The following is a 17,797-nucleotide window of genomic DNA, read 5'->3' as shown; positions in this document are numbered from 1 at the left end:
GGGCTAGGCTGCTCACGTGTTCTTTCCGGCCTCTACGAATAAAGTTTGTTTATGTTCCTATCTTCTGAACGGCAACAGAAGGAATGGACCAGAGCCATACATTTCTCATAGCTCGGCCCACAACGTATGTGTAACGCTCGACGAAATGCGTAGACCAAGGCGCAGCGTGATTTGGGTTCATCATGATTTATTTAAATGTGAACCAGCAACAAAACAATAAAGAGAAACAAACAAACGAACGTACAACCTTGAAGGGGTCAAAAGCAACAATACAAAAACAAGATCCCACAAACAATAGGTGGGAAAAGGCTGCCTAAGTATGATCCCCAATCAGAGGCAAAGATAGACAACTGCCTCTGATTGGGAACCATACCAGGCCAACATAAAAATACAAAAACTAGACTACACATAGAAATAATAAACTAGAACACCCCCCCCCCCCCAGTCACTCCCTGACCTACTCCACCATAGAAAATAAAGGCTTTCTATGGTCAGGACGTGACAGTATGACGTCTATAAGAACAGAGGATAAGTAGTAGTAATAGTAAAACAATGTTCTCTGGGATCATATCAAGGAGGAAATAATTGAAGGTCAGGAGAATGAGGAAATGGGGCGAATCTAGCAGGAAGTGAACGTCTTCAATAGAGGACGTGGAGTAACGGTCATATTCTAAACGTGCAGGCCAGGGTAGTGGTTTTAAATCTGAAGCATTGTTTTCTGTCAATGTTGCAGATTTAAGTTAGTCCCTTACTGTATTCCTTTTATGTAGTACTGTATTGCAGGGAAGGGAGAATAAGAAAGTTCTGGTTTTTGTTTTGGTCGGTCAGGTTGATATATTGAGCACCAGATGACCTGTTTTTGAAGATTCATATCGCTATATCTGAATCTCTCAATATCATCTTCAACCCTTTTCATATTCCATATTGATTTAGTATTTCTGTTTTTTTGTCTGTATATTAACATTGTTAAGAATACATTTACACTTTATTTTTGTGTTAAACTTTATTTAACCTTTTTTATTTAGAAGTCAATTCAAAACAAGAGCTTTCTTCTCTGTCCTTGAGAGATAAGGACACAGCAGACACTTAAACCGATTAGCCAAAAACTGACCCTTACCTTATTAACCACATTTTTATCAATTCTGAAATGAAATATCGGTTTGGGCTTCAGGTGTGTCCTTATAGCCTTTTCTGCTCTGCCCAAGCTGGCACGGGCGGACATATTGCTTAAACGCCTGCTCAGTTGGACAGCACCCCAGTGTAATAGTAATCCAGAATACCTCTTAAAGAAGTACTCCATCTCTGGGTCAGCCTGGTCTAGTTATTAGTCTGTATCGTAGTACAGCACTATACTGTACAGGTGCTGTTAATGAGTGAAAGTATTCACATTATCAATTTAATAAAGCTCAGTACTAAGCAGAATATTAGTTCTGAAATAAAAGTTTACTTCCCTTGATACAGTATCTTTGAGAGGACAAATGTCAGTTTTTGAGCATATTATTACTTTTTTTCATTGACTTGGTTATATAAAATGTGTTATGAGTCTGTATTTGAATATCATGCTAGTTGTGTCTGTAGGTGGGGTTCTGGGTTCAGTCTCTGGCTGAGGGCTGCACAGCAGAGGGATTTTTCCACCAGCATGCCCCAGTGGGAGGGCCTGTTATTCCTCTGCCTTCTGGGGCCCGGCCCTCTGATCCAACTTCAGATACACACACAGAGAGAGAGAGAGAGATGGAGGGAGTGAGAGAGAGTGTTTATGTGAGAGAGTGAGGATAACTGATGACAGCATCATGAGAGTTAGTTAGTGTGTGTGTGAAAGACAGAAAGAGAGGGAGAGAGATGAATGATGTAAGCCTTTGAATGAGTGAGCGTGTGTGTGGGGGGGGGAAGTAGTAAACCCATTAGCTTCATTAGTAGCCCTGTGCTAATTGATGAAGCTGTTTTCTCTCTGATAACCACGGCAGCAGCCTCCTACTCGCCCTCGCTTGCTCTGTTATCACAAAGACTGGAGGACTCTGGGCATACCCACTTACGCTTTCGAGGCTAGTCAACATGTCGTAAGTGCGTATGTTGGCCGACTGTGTGTTCGTTTGCATTAGGAAATATATGTGTGTGTCTGGGCCATGTGCGGCATAGACAGTAGTCTCATTTAATGATGATAACATTGCCAGTATATATATATACACACACATTTATCACATTTACAGTCACACAAAAACATAGAAATAATCATTTATTTCCTGTTATCTGTTTCTTTAGTCATTTTCGGTAGTTTTGTTTCCTTCTAAATGAGGCTAGTGTCTGTGACTGCGTCAGGCTATTTCACATGGCCCTGCTGCCCTGTCATAAGACCACACTAGTCAAATGATCAGAACAAAAGAGGACCTCATTTCCTGTCCCACATCTCAGCTTGAGGCACTATTTGTCACAACAGCAGAATTGCCTTGGACTTTCTGTTGCTGCAGTGCACATTTGTTAGTGGTTAATTCTCAAAGTGTCACAAGCACTACATTTAAACTAAGGAAGTAGGATTGGAGCATGGTGGATGATGGTCACCCCACCGTTTGCTCCTATATCTTATTTTTTGGGGTGCACAACATTGGGTTTGTGGTGCTCGTTACACTTTCAGGAAGTTTAGTCTACCCAGCTCTTCTTTCAGTGTGCTGACACCATTGCACCATAGCCTGTATGTATATAGACCATGTATGAATATGTACCTGTATATACACCTGTCTGTCTGGGATGTCTGCTGAGTCAGGATTTGACTCAATATACCCCGCAGGAATTTGACTATTTCCTTGAAGGAAATAACAAACGTGAGAACCATTTGAAGTGTAGAGAAGTGTACAGAGAGGGAGAAATAGGCTGATCCTGGGCCATTCCATGTGGATGACTTGATTACAGGACTGAAGTGAGTATAACCCTGCCTCATCCTAGCTCCTGAGTGCAGCCTGTGAGCTGTTAACTGGATTACAAATCATTCACTGTAGCTATAGCAGCCCAGTGCATGTTAAAGTATCTCTCTTTTATGTCGTACAAACTACGTCCTCATAATAAGTCATTACAATGATTCAGACTGGAGTGACCCACTGTGTTAAAGTATCTCTCCTCTCTAGAACTATGGAGCTAACAATGAGCTCTAATGATCTTTAATAGTGACCTCACTACATGTGCAATTAAACCAAAGCAATTAACATAAACCTCTTTTCCGCCTTAAATTATTTTTCCAGTTCTACTTTCTATCTATAATTTTCCTTAATTGTCCTTTAATTTAACAGTTATCAATCATAAGTCACTGTTTCTTTGCAAGACCCCTCCCCCTCAATTAACCATTGAAGAAGGTGAATGAAAGTCATTATGGTTATAGTTTTATTGAACTCATTGATACAGAACGTTACTACTGTAGGTCCTGGTATAGCTTTGAATCTAGGAGCAACTTCTCCCTAGCATGAGTTCCAGTCTGGTTATGCTCTTTTGCCAACTCAGATTGGCACAAACAGACTTAGGCTAACCTCTTTTAGGAGTGAATGTCCAGTCAGTTTGAAACATACACACTGCCTCTGAACTGTCATCATGCTTAGCCATGACACATGCTGCTATCACCCCCTGCTGTTACAATGCTGTCATTGTGGGGGAAGAAATGAGGGATTCAGGAAGGGAAGAGGAGAGGGTTGTGGAATCATCCCCTAATCTGACCTCCTGTTTCCCTACAATGAGTGTGGGTGCGTCCACTCGTCTCTCTCCATCTTTCTCTTCTCTCAAGTTGCTCGCTCTCATTTGCCGTCCTGTGCAGTATAGACTTGTGAGTTGGCTTACCTATCATCTCAAGTCATTCATAACGCTTTTCTTATTTTTTCATTCATCCCTGAAAGCTGACATTGAACTTGGCCAAATTAGAAAAAAGTTAACCAGAGCCATACGTTAGAGTAACATATGGCTGAGGAAGACATTAGAAGGGTCCTGAGAATGACCAGGTATGGTCTTGGCATGACCTATTGCTGTGGTAACGCAAACTTAGTTTTCCATTGTAATCAGAACAAACTGTGGCATACCGGGCTTCCGATATCCACGGATATACATGAGCATCCAAACTAACCAGCATCTGCAAAGAACCACAGACCCTTAGCACCTCTCATATCTCATCGGTCATTTTCACAAATGCTCTCATACCTGATGGATCTATGCATTTGCTGTTTGGTTTTGAAAGTGCCGGTTATCTCTTTGGTCAATACCACAGGGACATATTTGGTGTGGGTTTGATGATCAAAGCTCAGCAATATATCATACAAGGCATCCAATACTTCTACATTCCCCTTTCCAGGTTAAAACCCACCTCTTTTCATCATATTGGGAAGTGTGGCTAAGGAGCTGCTTTGTAATCAATATATCCATGTCAACGTACATGTGCATGCTATGCCAGGGGGAAACATGACCAATGCTACATGTTATTCTGCTGTTGTCTGACTTGTCTGTTCTCTTTCTCCTGCCGTTTCCCTCTCCCCTCTTCCTCCCATGAAGCTTTCTCTCAAGTTGGTAAGCATGACCGTAACACTGCATGACCGTAGTGGCATGAACCGTATTCTGAGCGTAGCGTGCACGTCCTCCTAGCAACACAAAAATGGTTGATAATTCTGTGTGACCGTTGTTTGTGTTCAGTTCCTTTCGTCCGGACTTATTTATTCATTTTGTTGTGACATGACGATGGATTTTACAGACCCTTGTTGTCTCATTTGTTTATTTTGTTGTGTGTCTTGTTTGTTGTGTCTCTCCCACTGTGCCTGTGTGCTCTGTGCAGATCACATTCAATTCCCACGTCCGGAATCTGATTGAGGTGATCAGAATTACTGTTATTGTTTTGTATGTCCGTCTGTCAGAACTGGGTTTCAAGTACTATTTGAAATCTTTTAACCTAAGCCACTTTTCTAATCCATTACAACAGACAAGCACAGCTGAAGGATTTTGACATTTTTTCAGATAGTATTTTGAACCTAGTTCTGTCTGTCCATCTGCTAGTTCCATTCCCTTTGATCTATCACCATAATCATTAGAATAAAAGACAGATGATCCCAATAGATAAATCATAATCATAGCTGATAAAGATAGAGGGTAGATAGAATCAAAGATGTTTAAAGAGATAGATGCAGTGCATTCACAATGCAGGGCTTTAAAGATGTTGTTCAGCATTCGCTGCCAGACTCCGAGGTTCTGATGTAGAAATTAATGGCATGAAAAAAGAGCTAGACTAAAACATCCAGATAATTCTAAGCCTTCCAGGAATACCATTTATTTTCCACTGAAATGCAGAACAGATGGGAACAAAGGAAATGGGAGCTTTTGGTCTGTCAGGTAGAAACTAAACTCATCTCCAGGCTCAATTGCTACAGAGAGAGAGCTGGCTGGTGGATGAGATTAGATAGAGATGGGCTTTGAAAAAGGTTTCTATCAGGACTTATTCAATGTAATGTAATGTTTTGATGAATTATCTACACCTCTAAATTTCAAGCCCTGTGAAGAATTTGGATTGATCAATTATAATCAACTGCCCTGAAATTATTGCAGATCTCCTTAGTCTATCACAATAACATAATCCATGATAATCATTAGTTAATAACTTTGTGTGTAGTAATAATGATTGAATGGTCAACTATGCATATCAAACCCTTTGTGTAGAGATTAGAAGAGATCAGGATCTGTCAACAGTGATTAAATGTAATCAAGTAGATTTGAATGGACAGTACCAGTCAAATGTTTGGACACACCTACTCATTCCGGGGTTTTTCTTTATTTGTACTATTTTTGAGATTGTAGAATAATAGGGAAGACATCAAAACTATGAAATAAGACAGATGTAGTAACAAAAAAAGTGTTAAACAAATCAAAATATATTTTATATTTGAGATTCTTTAAAGTAGTTACCCTTTGCCTTGATGACATATTTGCACACTCTTAGCATTCTCTCAACCAGCTTCATGAAGTACTCACCTGGAATTAATTTGATTTAACAGCTGTGCCTTGTTAAAAGTGAATTTGTCGAATTTCTTTCCTTCTTAATGCATTTGAGCCAATCAGTTGTGTTGTGACAAGCTTGGGATGGTATACAGAAGATGGTCTTTTACCAAATAGGGCTAAGTCCATATTATGGCAAGAACAGCTCAAATAGGCAAAGAGAAACAACAGCCCATCATTACTTTAAGACATGAAGGTCAGTCAATCCAGAAAACTTCAAGAACTTTTAAAGTTTCTTCAAGCGCAGTCACAAAAACCATCAAGCACTATGATGAAACTGGCTCTCATGAGGACCACCACAGGAAAGGAAGACCCAGAGTTACCTCTGCTGCAGAGGATAAGTTCATTAGAGTTACCAGCCTCAGAAATTGTAGCCCAAATAAATTCTTCACAGAATTCAAGTAACAGACACATCTCAACATCAACTGTTCAGAGGAGACTGCATGAATCAGGCCTTCATGGTCGAATTGCTGCAAAGAAACCACTACTAAAGCACACCAATAAGAAGAAGAGACTTGCTTGGGCCAAGAAACACAAGCAATGGGGATTAGACTGGTGTAAATCTGTACTTTGGTCTGATGAGTCCAATTTTTTTATTTCAACCGCCGTGTCTTTGTGATACACAGAGTAGGTGAACGGATGATCTCCGCAAGTGTGGTTCCCACCGTGAAGCATGTAGGTGTGATTGTGTGGGGGTGCTTTCCTGGTGACACTGTAGGTGATTTATTTGAATTCAAGGCGCACTTAACCAGCATGGCTACCAGAGCATTCTGCAGCGATACACCATCCCATCTGGTTTGCGCTTAGTGGGACTATCATTTGTTTTTCAACAGGACAATGACCCAACACACCTCCAGGCTGTGTAAGGATTATTTGACCAAGAAGGAAAGTGATAGAGTGCTGCATCAGATGACCTGGCCTCAACCCAATTGAGATGGTTTGGGATGAGTTGGACTGCAGAGTGAAGGAAAAGCAGCCAACATGCGCTCAGCATCTGTGGGGACTCCTTCAAGACTGTTGGAAAATCATTCCAGGTGAAGCTGGTTGAGAGAATGCCAAGAGTGTGCAAAGCTGCCATCAAGGTAAAGGGTGGCTACTTTGATGAATCTGAAATATAAAATACATTTTGATTTGTTTAACATATTTTTGATTATTTCATAATTCCATATGTGTTATTTTATATTTTTGATGTCTTCACTATTATTCTACAATCTCAAAAATAGTAAAAATAAAGAAAATGCCTGGAATGAGTAGGTGTGTCCAAACTTTTGACTGGTACTGTATGTCTGAGTGTGAACTTTATATTACTGGATAAAAAAAAGTTACTGGATAAAAAAAAAAACATGTATAGCATATTGTCTTGTGAGTGGTGTGGAGTATTTCGTTTTTACCAACATCTACAGAAATCAATAGCAAGCATGTTGTTCTTTATTCTTGTGATTAACTATTTATATACAGTAAATAATATAAGTATTTTTTGGAGCATAATCAAGAGCATGTTGAATGAAACCTGTTTGTTGTGTTGCATGTTGTCTGGTTGGTAAGTGTTGCACAGCGTTGCAGCGCTATAGGATAAAGATCCAGAGCATATTGAATGAAACCTGTTTGTTGTGTTGCATGTTGTCCGGTAAGTGTTGCACAGCGGTGCAGAGAGATGGGGTAAGGAAGGTCATCGCCATGGTAGCCTAGCCTGCTGCTGCGTTTCAATCGGCTTACGTACCAGTAAACTCCAGTGACCTCTGACCCCTGGCCAGTAGGACGTTGTCCTTTGGTTCTGCTATGTTACCACAGAGTATTGTCTGAGCCTTAACCGATCCAGTCCAAGCTCATGATCACACAAATACCATAATATTACTGCAGGGTAAAATCTTACATCAATAATACATGAACATGTGAGTAATGCCACAGTAAATAAAACTTCCAGTGGGTTACTCTATATTGACATGCATTCAACAATTATCCAGTTATTGTATTGTAATACATGCATTTGTGAAAATAAAAAAAGTTTTAAAAATTTAACTGACCAAATAGCACCACAAAGTGCTGTATCTCTGAACTGCAGCATAAACAGAAGACAAAAGGCAGGTCGAGCACAGAACAGAGAGAATGACTCACCATCATCAGAGATGATCGATATGTATTCTATCCAAGAATCTCCTTTATCAGGAAACATTATACCGTCTGCCCTCAAATGGTCCCACAGATTTCATTTCAGAAACACTACCTCCTTTTAACAGGAGTCATCTTCTCTCTCGACAGTTATGAAATGAACACAGAAATGGACTGGATATGAAGTGATACAGCCTAATAACTTTTGAGGCTTGGGACTGAATAGGTGAAAGGTGGTTGTAGGGCTTACCTTTACACAGAGACCCCCCCCCAACCAGAGCTCAGAGGTTAGTGGTAGAGTATAGTGCTGCAGTATCTCCTTCACCAGCTGCCATAACTCTATCAGATACACAACCCTAAATGATAGGGAATTCATTTATCCTAATGGATTTTCTGTAAGGGGGATACTGCACCTAAAGGTTCCTAGTGTTAGATAGAGAGCCTGGACATCCGAGAGGGATGTTACATGTTATTCATATATTTTACAAAGAGGGTGTACAACGCTCCTGAAACTCACTTTGTCTCCAACTTGTCTTGTTCTCTCCCACTCTCTTGCTACCATTTCTTTCTCCATTTCTCTGTCTCTCAGGGCTCTGGACCGGAGGACTTCAGCCACCTGCCCCCAGAGCAGAGGAGAAAGAAGCTTCAGGCCAAGATAGACGACATAAATAAGGACATCCAGAAAGAGATGGACCAGAAGTAAGTTTGTGTCTGTGTTTTCAACATAAGCCTCAGCCATATTTGTTTGGAAATGATGTCCTACCTCGTCCCTAAAAGCTCACTTCCTTTAGTGTCAGCCCTGTTGTGGAAACAAAATGTCCCCAGTAAAACTGCGGCGATGATGCAAAAGCCATCATATGATGCAAAACGCATCATCATGATGTGGCAAGTGACACATTGCTTCTTGAAAATCCTATATCTTGAAAACATGCAAAAGCATTTGGATTGTCTTAACAGTGGACTAATTAAACAAATACCAAAATAGTTTTTTTTATAGATTTTTCCTTTAAAAAAATTGCTTAAGCCTCAAGAAAGCTTCAGACCCAACCAAGGAGTTGTAAATCCCAGGGTCTCTAATTTGTTTCCGTCTGAGTGTTATTAACCAATGTGAGTCTAAGCCGGGAGAGGGGGGTACTACTAAGCTATATGGAATTGTTTTAAGAAGGTCATACTAGGGATCATATAGCTATTTTGAATTTTAAAACCACTTGATGTACCCCCCAAAAATATAAAACAATTATTTGATATTCAAATATTTTAGTCCTTATTGCTATTAGTCCATAGAAACGCATTGAATAACAGATTCACTACATAGAACAACAGATAGTCCCCCCCAAAAAATCTAAAGGAAGTTTGTTAAAAATTGTCTGTCCTATAGCTGCGTGATATAAGAAAGACCAGGAAACATTTGTTATTTGTGTGTGTATATATATATATATATATATATGTGTATATATATATATATATGTATATATATATTTTTTACATGTATTTAACGGTATTTAACCGTTTTTTGGCACTAAACCGTCTAAGCCCTGTGTAAACTGGGGGAGGGGGGTGGTTCTACTAATTTATCTGGAATTGTTTTAAGTAGGCGATGCCAAGGATAATTTTGCTATTTGAGATTGATTTTTTTTTAATGATAGAAAAAATATTTAATTGGAACATCAAATCAAATGTGATTTGTCACATACACTGAATACAACAGGTAGACCTTACAGTGAAATGCTTAATTACAAGCCCTTAGCCAACAATGCAGTTTTAAGAAAAGTAAGTGTTAAGTAAAAAATAGTTGAGGTAATATGTGCAGTTGAAGTTGGACGTTTACATACACCTTAGCCAACTACATTTAAACTCAGTTTTTCACAATTCCTGACATTTAATCCTAGTAAAAATGTCTTAGGTCAGTTAAAATCACCACGTTATTTTAAGAATGTGAAATGTCAGAATAACAGTAGAGAGAATGATTTATTTCAGCTTTTATTTCTTTCATCACATTCCCAGTGGGTCAGAAGTTTACATACACTCAATTAGTATTTGGTAACATTGCCTTTAACTTGTTATGGCTGCAATCCCACTATCGGGATAAGTGTCATCAACAACCGCTGAATAGCATAGCGCTACATACAATAAATATTACTATAAATATTTATATTCATGAAATCACAAGTGCAATATAGGAAAACACAGCTTAGCCTTTTGTTAATCCACCTGTCGTGTCAGATTTTGAAAGTATGCTTTACAGCGAAAGCAATCCAAGCGTTTGTGTAAGTTTATAGATCGCACGATAAAACATTAAGTACACTTAGCATCAGGTAGCTCGGGCACGAAAATCAGAAAAGCAATCAAATTAATCGTTTACCTTTGATCTTCGGATGTTTTCACTCACGAGACTCCCAGTTACACAACAAATGTTCCTTTTGTTCCATAAAGATGATTTTTTAAAATCCAAAATACCTCCGTTTGTTTGTTGCGTTATGTTGAGAAATCCACAGGAAAGAGCGGTCACAACAACGCAGATGAAAATTCCAAATAATTTCCATAATGTCCACAGAAACAGGTCAAACGTTTTTATAATCAATCCTCAGGTTGTTTTTAAAATATATATTCAATAATATATCAACCGCAAATGTCTTTCAGTAGGAGAGGGAAAAGCAATACCTACCCAAACTCAAAACTCATGTGACCACTTGACGCGATGTTATCGTTCTGGCTCATTTTTCAAAATAAAAGCCTGAAACTATGTCTGAAGACTGTTGACTCCTTGAGGAAGCGATAGGAAAAGGAATCTGGTTCATATCCCTTTAAATGGAGCAAAGGGAGGCTATGGAACATGGAGTTTTCAAAATATAAGCCACTTCCTGTTTTGATTTTCCTCAGGGTTTCGCCTGCAATATCAGTTCTGTTATACTCACAGACACTATTTTGACCGTTTTGGAAACTTTAGAGTGTTTTCTATCCAATACTAATAATAATATGCATATATTAGCAACTGAGACTGAGGAGCTGGCCGTTAACAATGGGCACTTTTCATCCAAGCTACTCAATATTGCCCCTGCAGCCATAAAAAGTTAAATTGTTTTGGGTAGTCTTCCACAAGCTTTCCACAATAAATTGGGTGAATTTTGGCCCATTCCTCCTGACAGAGCTGGTGTAACTGAGTCAGATTTGTAGGCCTCCTTGCTTGCACACTTTTTCAGTTCTGCCCACAAATTTTATAAGGGATTGCGGTCAGGGCTTTGTGATGGCCACTCCAATACCTTGACTTTGTTGTCCTTAAGCCATTTTGCCACAACATTGGAAGTATGCATGGGGTCATTGTCCATTTGGAAGACCCATTTGGGACCAAGCTTTAACTTCCTGATTGATGTCTTGAGATGTTGGTCCAATATATCCACATAATATTCCTCCCTCATGCTGATCTATTTTGTGAAGTGCACCAGTCCCTCCTGCAGCAAAGCACCCCCACAACATGATGCTGCCACCCCCGTGCTTCATGGTTGGGATGGTGTTCTTCAGCTTGCAAGCATCCCCCTTTTTCCTCCAAACATAATGATGGTCATTGTTGCCAAACAGTTCTATTTTTGTTTCATCAGAACAGAGGACATTTTTCCAAAAGGTACGATCTTTGTCCCCATGTGCAGTTGCAAACCGTAGTCTGTCTTTTTTATTGTGGTTTTGGAGCAGGGGCTTCTTCCTTGCTGAACGGCCTTTCAGGTTATGTCGATATAGGACTCGTTTTACTGTGGATATAGATACTTTTGTACCTGTTTCCTCCAGCATCTTTACAAGGTCATTTGCTGTTGTTCTGGGATTGATTTGCACTTTTTGCACCAAAGTATGTTCAACACTCCTCCCTGAGCGGTATGACGGCTGAATGGTCCCATGGTGTTTATACTTGCGTACTATTGTTTGTACAGATGAACGTGGTACCTTCACGTTTGGAAATTGCTCCCAAGGATGAACCAGACTCAGACTTCTGAGGTCTTGGCTGTTTTCTTTTGATTTTCCTATGATGTCAAGCAAAGAGGCACTGAGTTTGAAGGTAGGCCTTGAAATACATCCACAGGTACACCTCCAACAGACTCAAATAATGTCAATTAGCCTATCAGAAGCTTCTGAATCCATTACATAATTTTCTGGAATTTTCCAAGCTGTTTAAAGGCACAGTCAACTTAGTGTATGTAAACTTCTGACCCATTGGAATTGTGATACAGTGAATTATAAGTGAAATAATCTGTCTGTAAACAATTGTTGGAAAAATGACTTGTGTCATGCACCAAGTGTATGTCCTAACCGACTTGCCAAAACTATAGTTTGTTAACAAGAAATTTGTGGAGTGGTTGAAAAACGACTTTTAATGACTCCAACCTAAGTGTATGTAAACTTCAGACTTCAACTGTATTTAACTCCTTATTTTTGTCACTCCATACATTTGTACCTTCAGACAAGTCTTGTGAGACCTGTGGGTGTTCTGGAGCAAAACAACTGACATGTACATGTTCGTTAGTCTCACCTTTACATATTAGTGTGTAGCCCAAACTGTTCAAACGCTACAGACAGAATTTGGCAGATCGGCTGTACCGACTTCAGATAAGTCCCAAGATGGAGAACACCATCGTGCTTGTGAGAGTCCCATCTTTCCATAGAGGGGTCATAATAGTTTTTAGGCCAAATCGTTCGGCCCCTACACACAATTTTGTGAGAGACCGATTTTCAGGATGTCTCATGGTCTGACAAACACCGCTCTAGCTCTGTCACCGCAGATGGGGAGGTGTTACATAAGAGAATGCGATGGATTGAGAAGAATCAAATGCAGTGGCGATTTTAGCCACTTATTGGGGGGGTGGAGTTTGATGCATGCCAGCAAAGCCACTACACAACACTAAACAATACATTAATTGCACTATAGCGGTGACAAACGATGCCCACAAACTATTAGGACATATATAAAGCTGTCTCAAAACCTTAACACTGCTACACCTGACTATTAGCAGAGCCTCATCTGGCAGCGAAACAGTTCATTCAGCCTCATTTACTGCCTTTTAAAAAAACAGAGCTGACACGGCTGACCTGCTTAAACAAATGTGGTTTCTACTGACAATTGATATGTACAAACTATGACATAAGGGGACGACGCGCACATAAGAGGCAATCCATAATTTAGAATAAGACAATGAGTGCGCTAGGATGGACGTAGTCAATATAACTGTTTGTTAATGCACGGCGATAGAATTCAGAACATGGGCCATTATTACAGTATTGTCCCTGTACAGCAAGTTAGAACTGTAGGATAAATAAAGGGGGCATATAAGCAGACAATGAAAGCTCTTACAATATTAAACAGGCTATAGGCCTAATCTGCACCACCAAGTAGGCTAAGTTGTGCGGTGAAAAAGGAGCAAATTATTAGGGTGAGGTACATGGGCTACTAACAGCTTACTACACAACATACACTAAATATTACTTTCTTAGCTACAGTATATATATCCCCCTGGCATATTACATAATTTATGCAACAGCATACAATATATTTTTGGACTCACCTTGTTGTGCTGTGCTCACTTGAACAGGAATGTGGCGCGGCGGGCCTTCTTGTGGGCTCTAGAAAGAGGACCGAAATCCAGACTTGGAATTCAGAGTTGGATGACCGTTCAAAATGATTTTCCGTATTTTCCCAGTCGGAGCTACTTTTATCCGAGTTCCCAGTTGTCTTGAACGTGGCAGAAATCATGCTGGATTGACAGCATGGCCGATGTATTCAAAACTCTCTGGCCCATGGCGTTACCCCCCTTTTTCGTGATATCCATTTGGTAGTTATGATATTGTCTCATCGCTGCAATTCCCCTACGGACTCTGCAAAGGTCGAGAGCCCGCACTGCTTCTTGACACACTGCTCGCTTAACCTGGAAGCCAGCCGCACCATCTCAATGTGTCGGAGGAAACACTGTCGCTCTGACGCCCGAAGTGGACCGACCGGCCCACAACAAGGAGTCGCTAGAGCACGATGAGACAAGGACATCACGGTCGGCCTAACACGGACGACGTTGGACCAATTGTGCACCGTCCCATGCGTCTCCCGATCACGACAGGCAGTGACACAGCCTGGGATCGAACCCCGGGCTGTAGTGGCGCCTTATCACTCATTGTTGTATGTAATGTTTATGTCCAATGGCCGATGATGTTTTATCTATAATCTATTTTTATATGGCAGGGATTGAAAAGGATTTGCCAGTAGATTGCCGACTTGATGCATGATGATGACTGCTTGTCATCAAGATTTTGAAAGTATGAGGTTGACATCAATCCAATCAAAGCTATGGTAGATATAACGTGATTATATATTTTATCTGTGGCCAATGACCTTGAGCCTTCTTGGATGGGCACTTCTAATGTAACTCTATGGCAGCACCCAAGGGACTTGAATTTTCGAGCTCTACCTGTAGATTTTGTGGTGACGTAGTGTCCCCATGAGTGAAATAACACTGAGCCAATCACAGCGCAACTAGAGAACCCCTAGTTACGTATTATCCGCTGGCTGCTCCACCACCACAGAAAGAACTGAGCTAGGCTGAAACACCTGCATGCAGCTTTATTAACTCAATAATGGATTCATTTTTATATTGTTTGCAAACTGATATGTGACACGTATTAATGCCAGAATAACATGCAAAACAGAAAGAAGAAAAACATGGCTAAACAGGTGGGGCTCTTCTCTGAATGACACGTCGCCACTGATCCAATGCAAAATAAACGATATCTCTAGCTTAAACTGAGAAATGTATGGGGATTTGGTTATTATGCTAATTAGATTTCTGCGGGGGAACGGACGATGAAATTAGTTAATATCTCTTCCTCTGTGTCCATCCATCAGAGATGCCCTAACTAAGATGAAGGGTGTGTATGAGAAGAATCCCCAGATGGGAGACCCTGCCAGTGTGGACCCCCGGCTAGTAGAGATGGCAATGAACATCGAGAAACTGCAGTCCGAGGTCCATAAATTCGAGGTGAGTCATCCTAAGCCCTCTTGACCTATGCCAGACATTAATTTATTTTTAGATGCTGGACGAACTGTGAGTGTTGCTAGTATAGCTCTGGAATGAACTACACTAGCAGATCTCATCTCACATCCCTAACGTATGTGTGTGTGTCTGACTGTCCCTACCAGGGATGGCTGGCGGAGGTGGAGGGGAGGTTACCATCGAGGAGTGACACTCCCAGGAGACAGAGTGGTCTGTACGAGTCACAGAACAGCAACAGCACCATGGTCGACAACAACTGTGCACAGGACAGAGAGAGGTACAGTACACACAACACACACTCCATTAATCAACACAGCTTTCTAGTTTGTTACAGTATGTGTTGTGAGATTGCTATAGTTACTGTGTGTGTGTGTGTGTGTGTGTGTGTGGTCCTTGAGCAGCCCGGATGGCAGTTACACAGAGGAGCAGAGTTCAGAGACTCAGGTCAAGGTGGCCATAGCAAACACTCCAGAGTTTGATGATGAGTTTGATGATGGGGATGAGGAGACACTGCCCACCATCGGCACCTGTAAAGCCGTCTACTCATTTGAAGGTAATACACCTTTAACAGGTAATACACCAATCAGAGACAACAACACGGGTAATGTGGGCTGGCACATCTATTTGACTATTTGAGAGAAACGCAACAATTTTACTTTCCCACCTATTTTTTTTACACTGTCTCTCTCCCTCCCTCCCTCCTTCCTTTCCTCCTCCCTCAGGTCATAATGAGGGGACTATCTCAGTGACAGAAGGAGAGCTGCTGTTTGTAATAGAGCAGGATAAAGGTGATGGCTGGACGAGGGTCCGCAGGAACGAAGAGGAAGAAGGCTACGTACCCACGTCCTACGTCGAGGTCTTTTTGGAAACGAACACCAAAGGTGCTATGACATACATTTAACTGAAGGGGTTTTCTTTTTGGATGGGACAAAATAAGGATTTGGTGAGAGAAGATGGGAGGAGTGAGGGTGATGGTTGGTTAGACCAGAGTAGACTCCTCCCACTCTCTCCCTCTCTGAAAGATGGACCAATCAGAATTTCCATCTTGCTCTGTCAGGGTTTCCACCCGGGTCAGTTTTGCATTTTAACCTAGAAAGGTGAAGGTTAGGGTTGTGGAAGCTAATCCTAGATCGGTATCTAGGGGAGCGTTGTTTTCCCACTGGTTCTGAGAGAATCCTCTCCTCGTTTGCTTTAGTGCCACTGAGTGGCCAGCCGGGAGCACTGTCATTACCTCTCCAGTCAACTCAATGGGAATCAGGCCAGTTTTAATGAGGATTTCAATGAGTGCTGCTGTCTTATTGTTCTTGATATGCATAGGGTCATATTTCCCAACTTTTTGAATCTGCTGCCATTTCTTTCTCCCCAGACATGTAATCAACTGACCTCAAAGATATATTTTATCATAGCCAATGGCCTCAAAGATAGACTAGTTGAGGTCAGGATGAAAACAAAATGGCAAATGTAAGTTTGTGTCTGTATCTGTGTTTGACTAACATAAGATGTTGATGGTCTGTATCATCTTCCCACACAGAGGTGGTATTTGAAGATAACTAATATAGGCTCTCAAATAAACTTTTTTGGGGGGTTAAAACCACAGGATAGTTTTTAAAGAGCATGTGGGGAAAAAATCAACACCAGTTGCTTGCTGTCCCCAGTAGTAAAGCATGCTAGATTGTACAATGTAGAAATATGCTAATGAGAAATTACTGATTCTGCTATACATAATGACTACATGCTGTACCTAATTCATGACAAATATATTGTTTTGAATAACAACCCCTATCCCTTAGATTGTCTCACTCCTCTACAGTCAACATGCACCAATCACATACTTAAAGGTCCAAGAAAGAGACAACTTTATATATATATATATATTTTAGTTTTGGACTATTCTGGACCTTTCTTTTCATACAGGAATACAGGATTGAGAATGAGCTGTACCGTCATTTTCCCTCTCGGTGAGAACATTGTGAGAACGGACTGTTGTGGGGCTGATTGGAACGTTGGTGCTTGGTTGGTTGCCAGCTCATGCATGGGTTTTGAGTAGCACCCTTGTGCAGATGAGTCGATTTGAGAAGCATCTGTGCTAAAGTATGGTGTTGACAAACTGTTTTATGCCTCTAAAATATCCAGGCATTTATCTTTTGAAGATTACTGAATTGTGCAATCATAGGCCCAAAAGGTCTCTTGGAAGAGATTCCAACTTTGTCAAATCTCAAAAAGCTCAACAAATATGCCTTCACAACCCTTTCTCCTCAAGCAGTAAAGTAATCCCATTTCTGTCAGTGCTAACACACTTCCCCCAAACCAGGGTCCAAATTAAATGTGAGGCATGTTCAATTTGTAGTCATTTTATGTTTTACCTAACATGTTTTGGTGCATGTTTGAAATTGTTAGAAGCTTAAGTGTCTCTTGGTTTTTGGAAATGATAGATTCACACACAAAGCTGACATTTAGAAACAGTAGCAGAATCAAAAGATTCTATTTTTAAGGTATAGCAACTGATATTAAAGCCAGAGAGAAGGAGCTTCTTGGGTTCTCTGGATTAGATAGTTATCTGACTACAGAACAATATTTCCTTCAGAAGACGAATGCAAAGAATAGTGAACTACATTTTCTTTCTGAGATTCTCGTGTTATTTATACTTTTTTTTCAAATTG

At 40.6% G+C, this 17,797-nt stretch overlaps 1 protein-coding gene across 18 annotated transcripts in view; it reads left to right on the top strand.

Annotated features, from left to right (window-relative positions):
• The window catches only part of LOC115120520 (formin-binding protein 1-like), a 114,533-nt gene that overhangs the window by 93,759 nt on the left and 2,977 nt on the right, over positions 1 to 17,797 (top strand). For 4 of the 18 annotated variants that reach the window (XM_065017363.1, XM_065017355.1, XM_029649498.2 and 1 more), the window contains exons 11-17: positions 4,519 to 4,533; positions 4,796 to 4,831; positions 8,705 to 8,814; positions 14,990 to 15,122; positions 15,284 to 15,414; positions 15,536 to 15,708; positions 15,860 to 16,018. In XM_065017363.1, the coding sequence (XP_064873435.1) occupies positions 4,519 to 4,533; positions 4,796 to 4,831; positions 8,705 to 8,814; positions 14,990 to 15,122; positions 15,284 to 15,414; positions 15,536 to 15,708; positions 15,860 to 16,018 (757 nt within the window). Of the gene's footprint in view, positions 1 to 4,518; positions 4,534 to 4,795; positions 4,832 to 8,704; positions 8,815 to 14,989; positions 15,123 to 15,283; positions 15,415 to 15,535; positions 15,709 to 15,859; positions 17,795 to 17,797 lie in introns of those variants that run through there. The other 14 variants (XM_029649491.2, XM_029649527.2, XM_029649565.2 and 11 more) reach the window with 10 other exon arrangements.

This window comes from Oncorhynchus nerka, linkage group LG4 (assembly GCF_034236695.1).
Source record: "Oncorhynchus nerka isolate Pitt River linkage group LG4, Oner_Uvic_2.0, whole genome shotgun sequence".
In the NCBI taxonomy this organism is placed as follows: domain Eukaryota; kingdom Metazoa; phylum Chordata; class Actinopteri; order Salmoniformes; family Salmonidae; genus Oncorhynchus; species Oncorhynchus nerka.
Note: the sequence above shows the minus strand (reverse complement) of the source record. Positions and strands in the feature narration are given on the sequence as shown.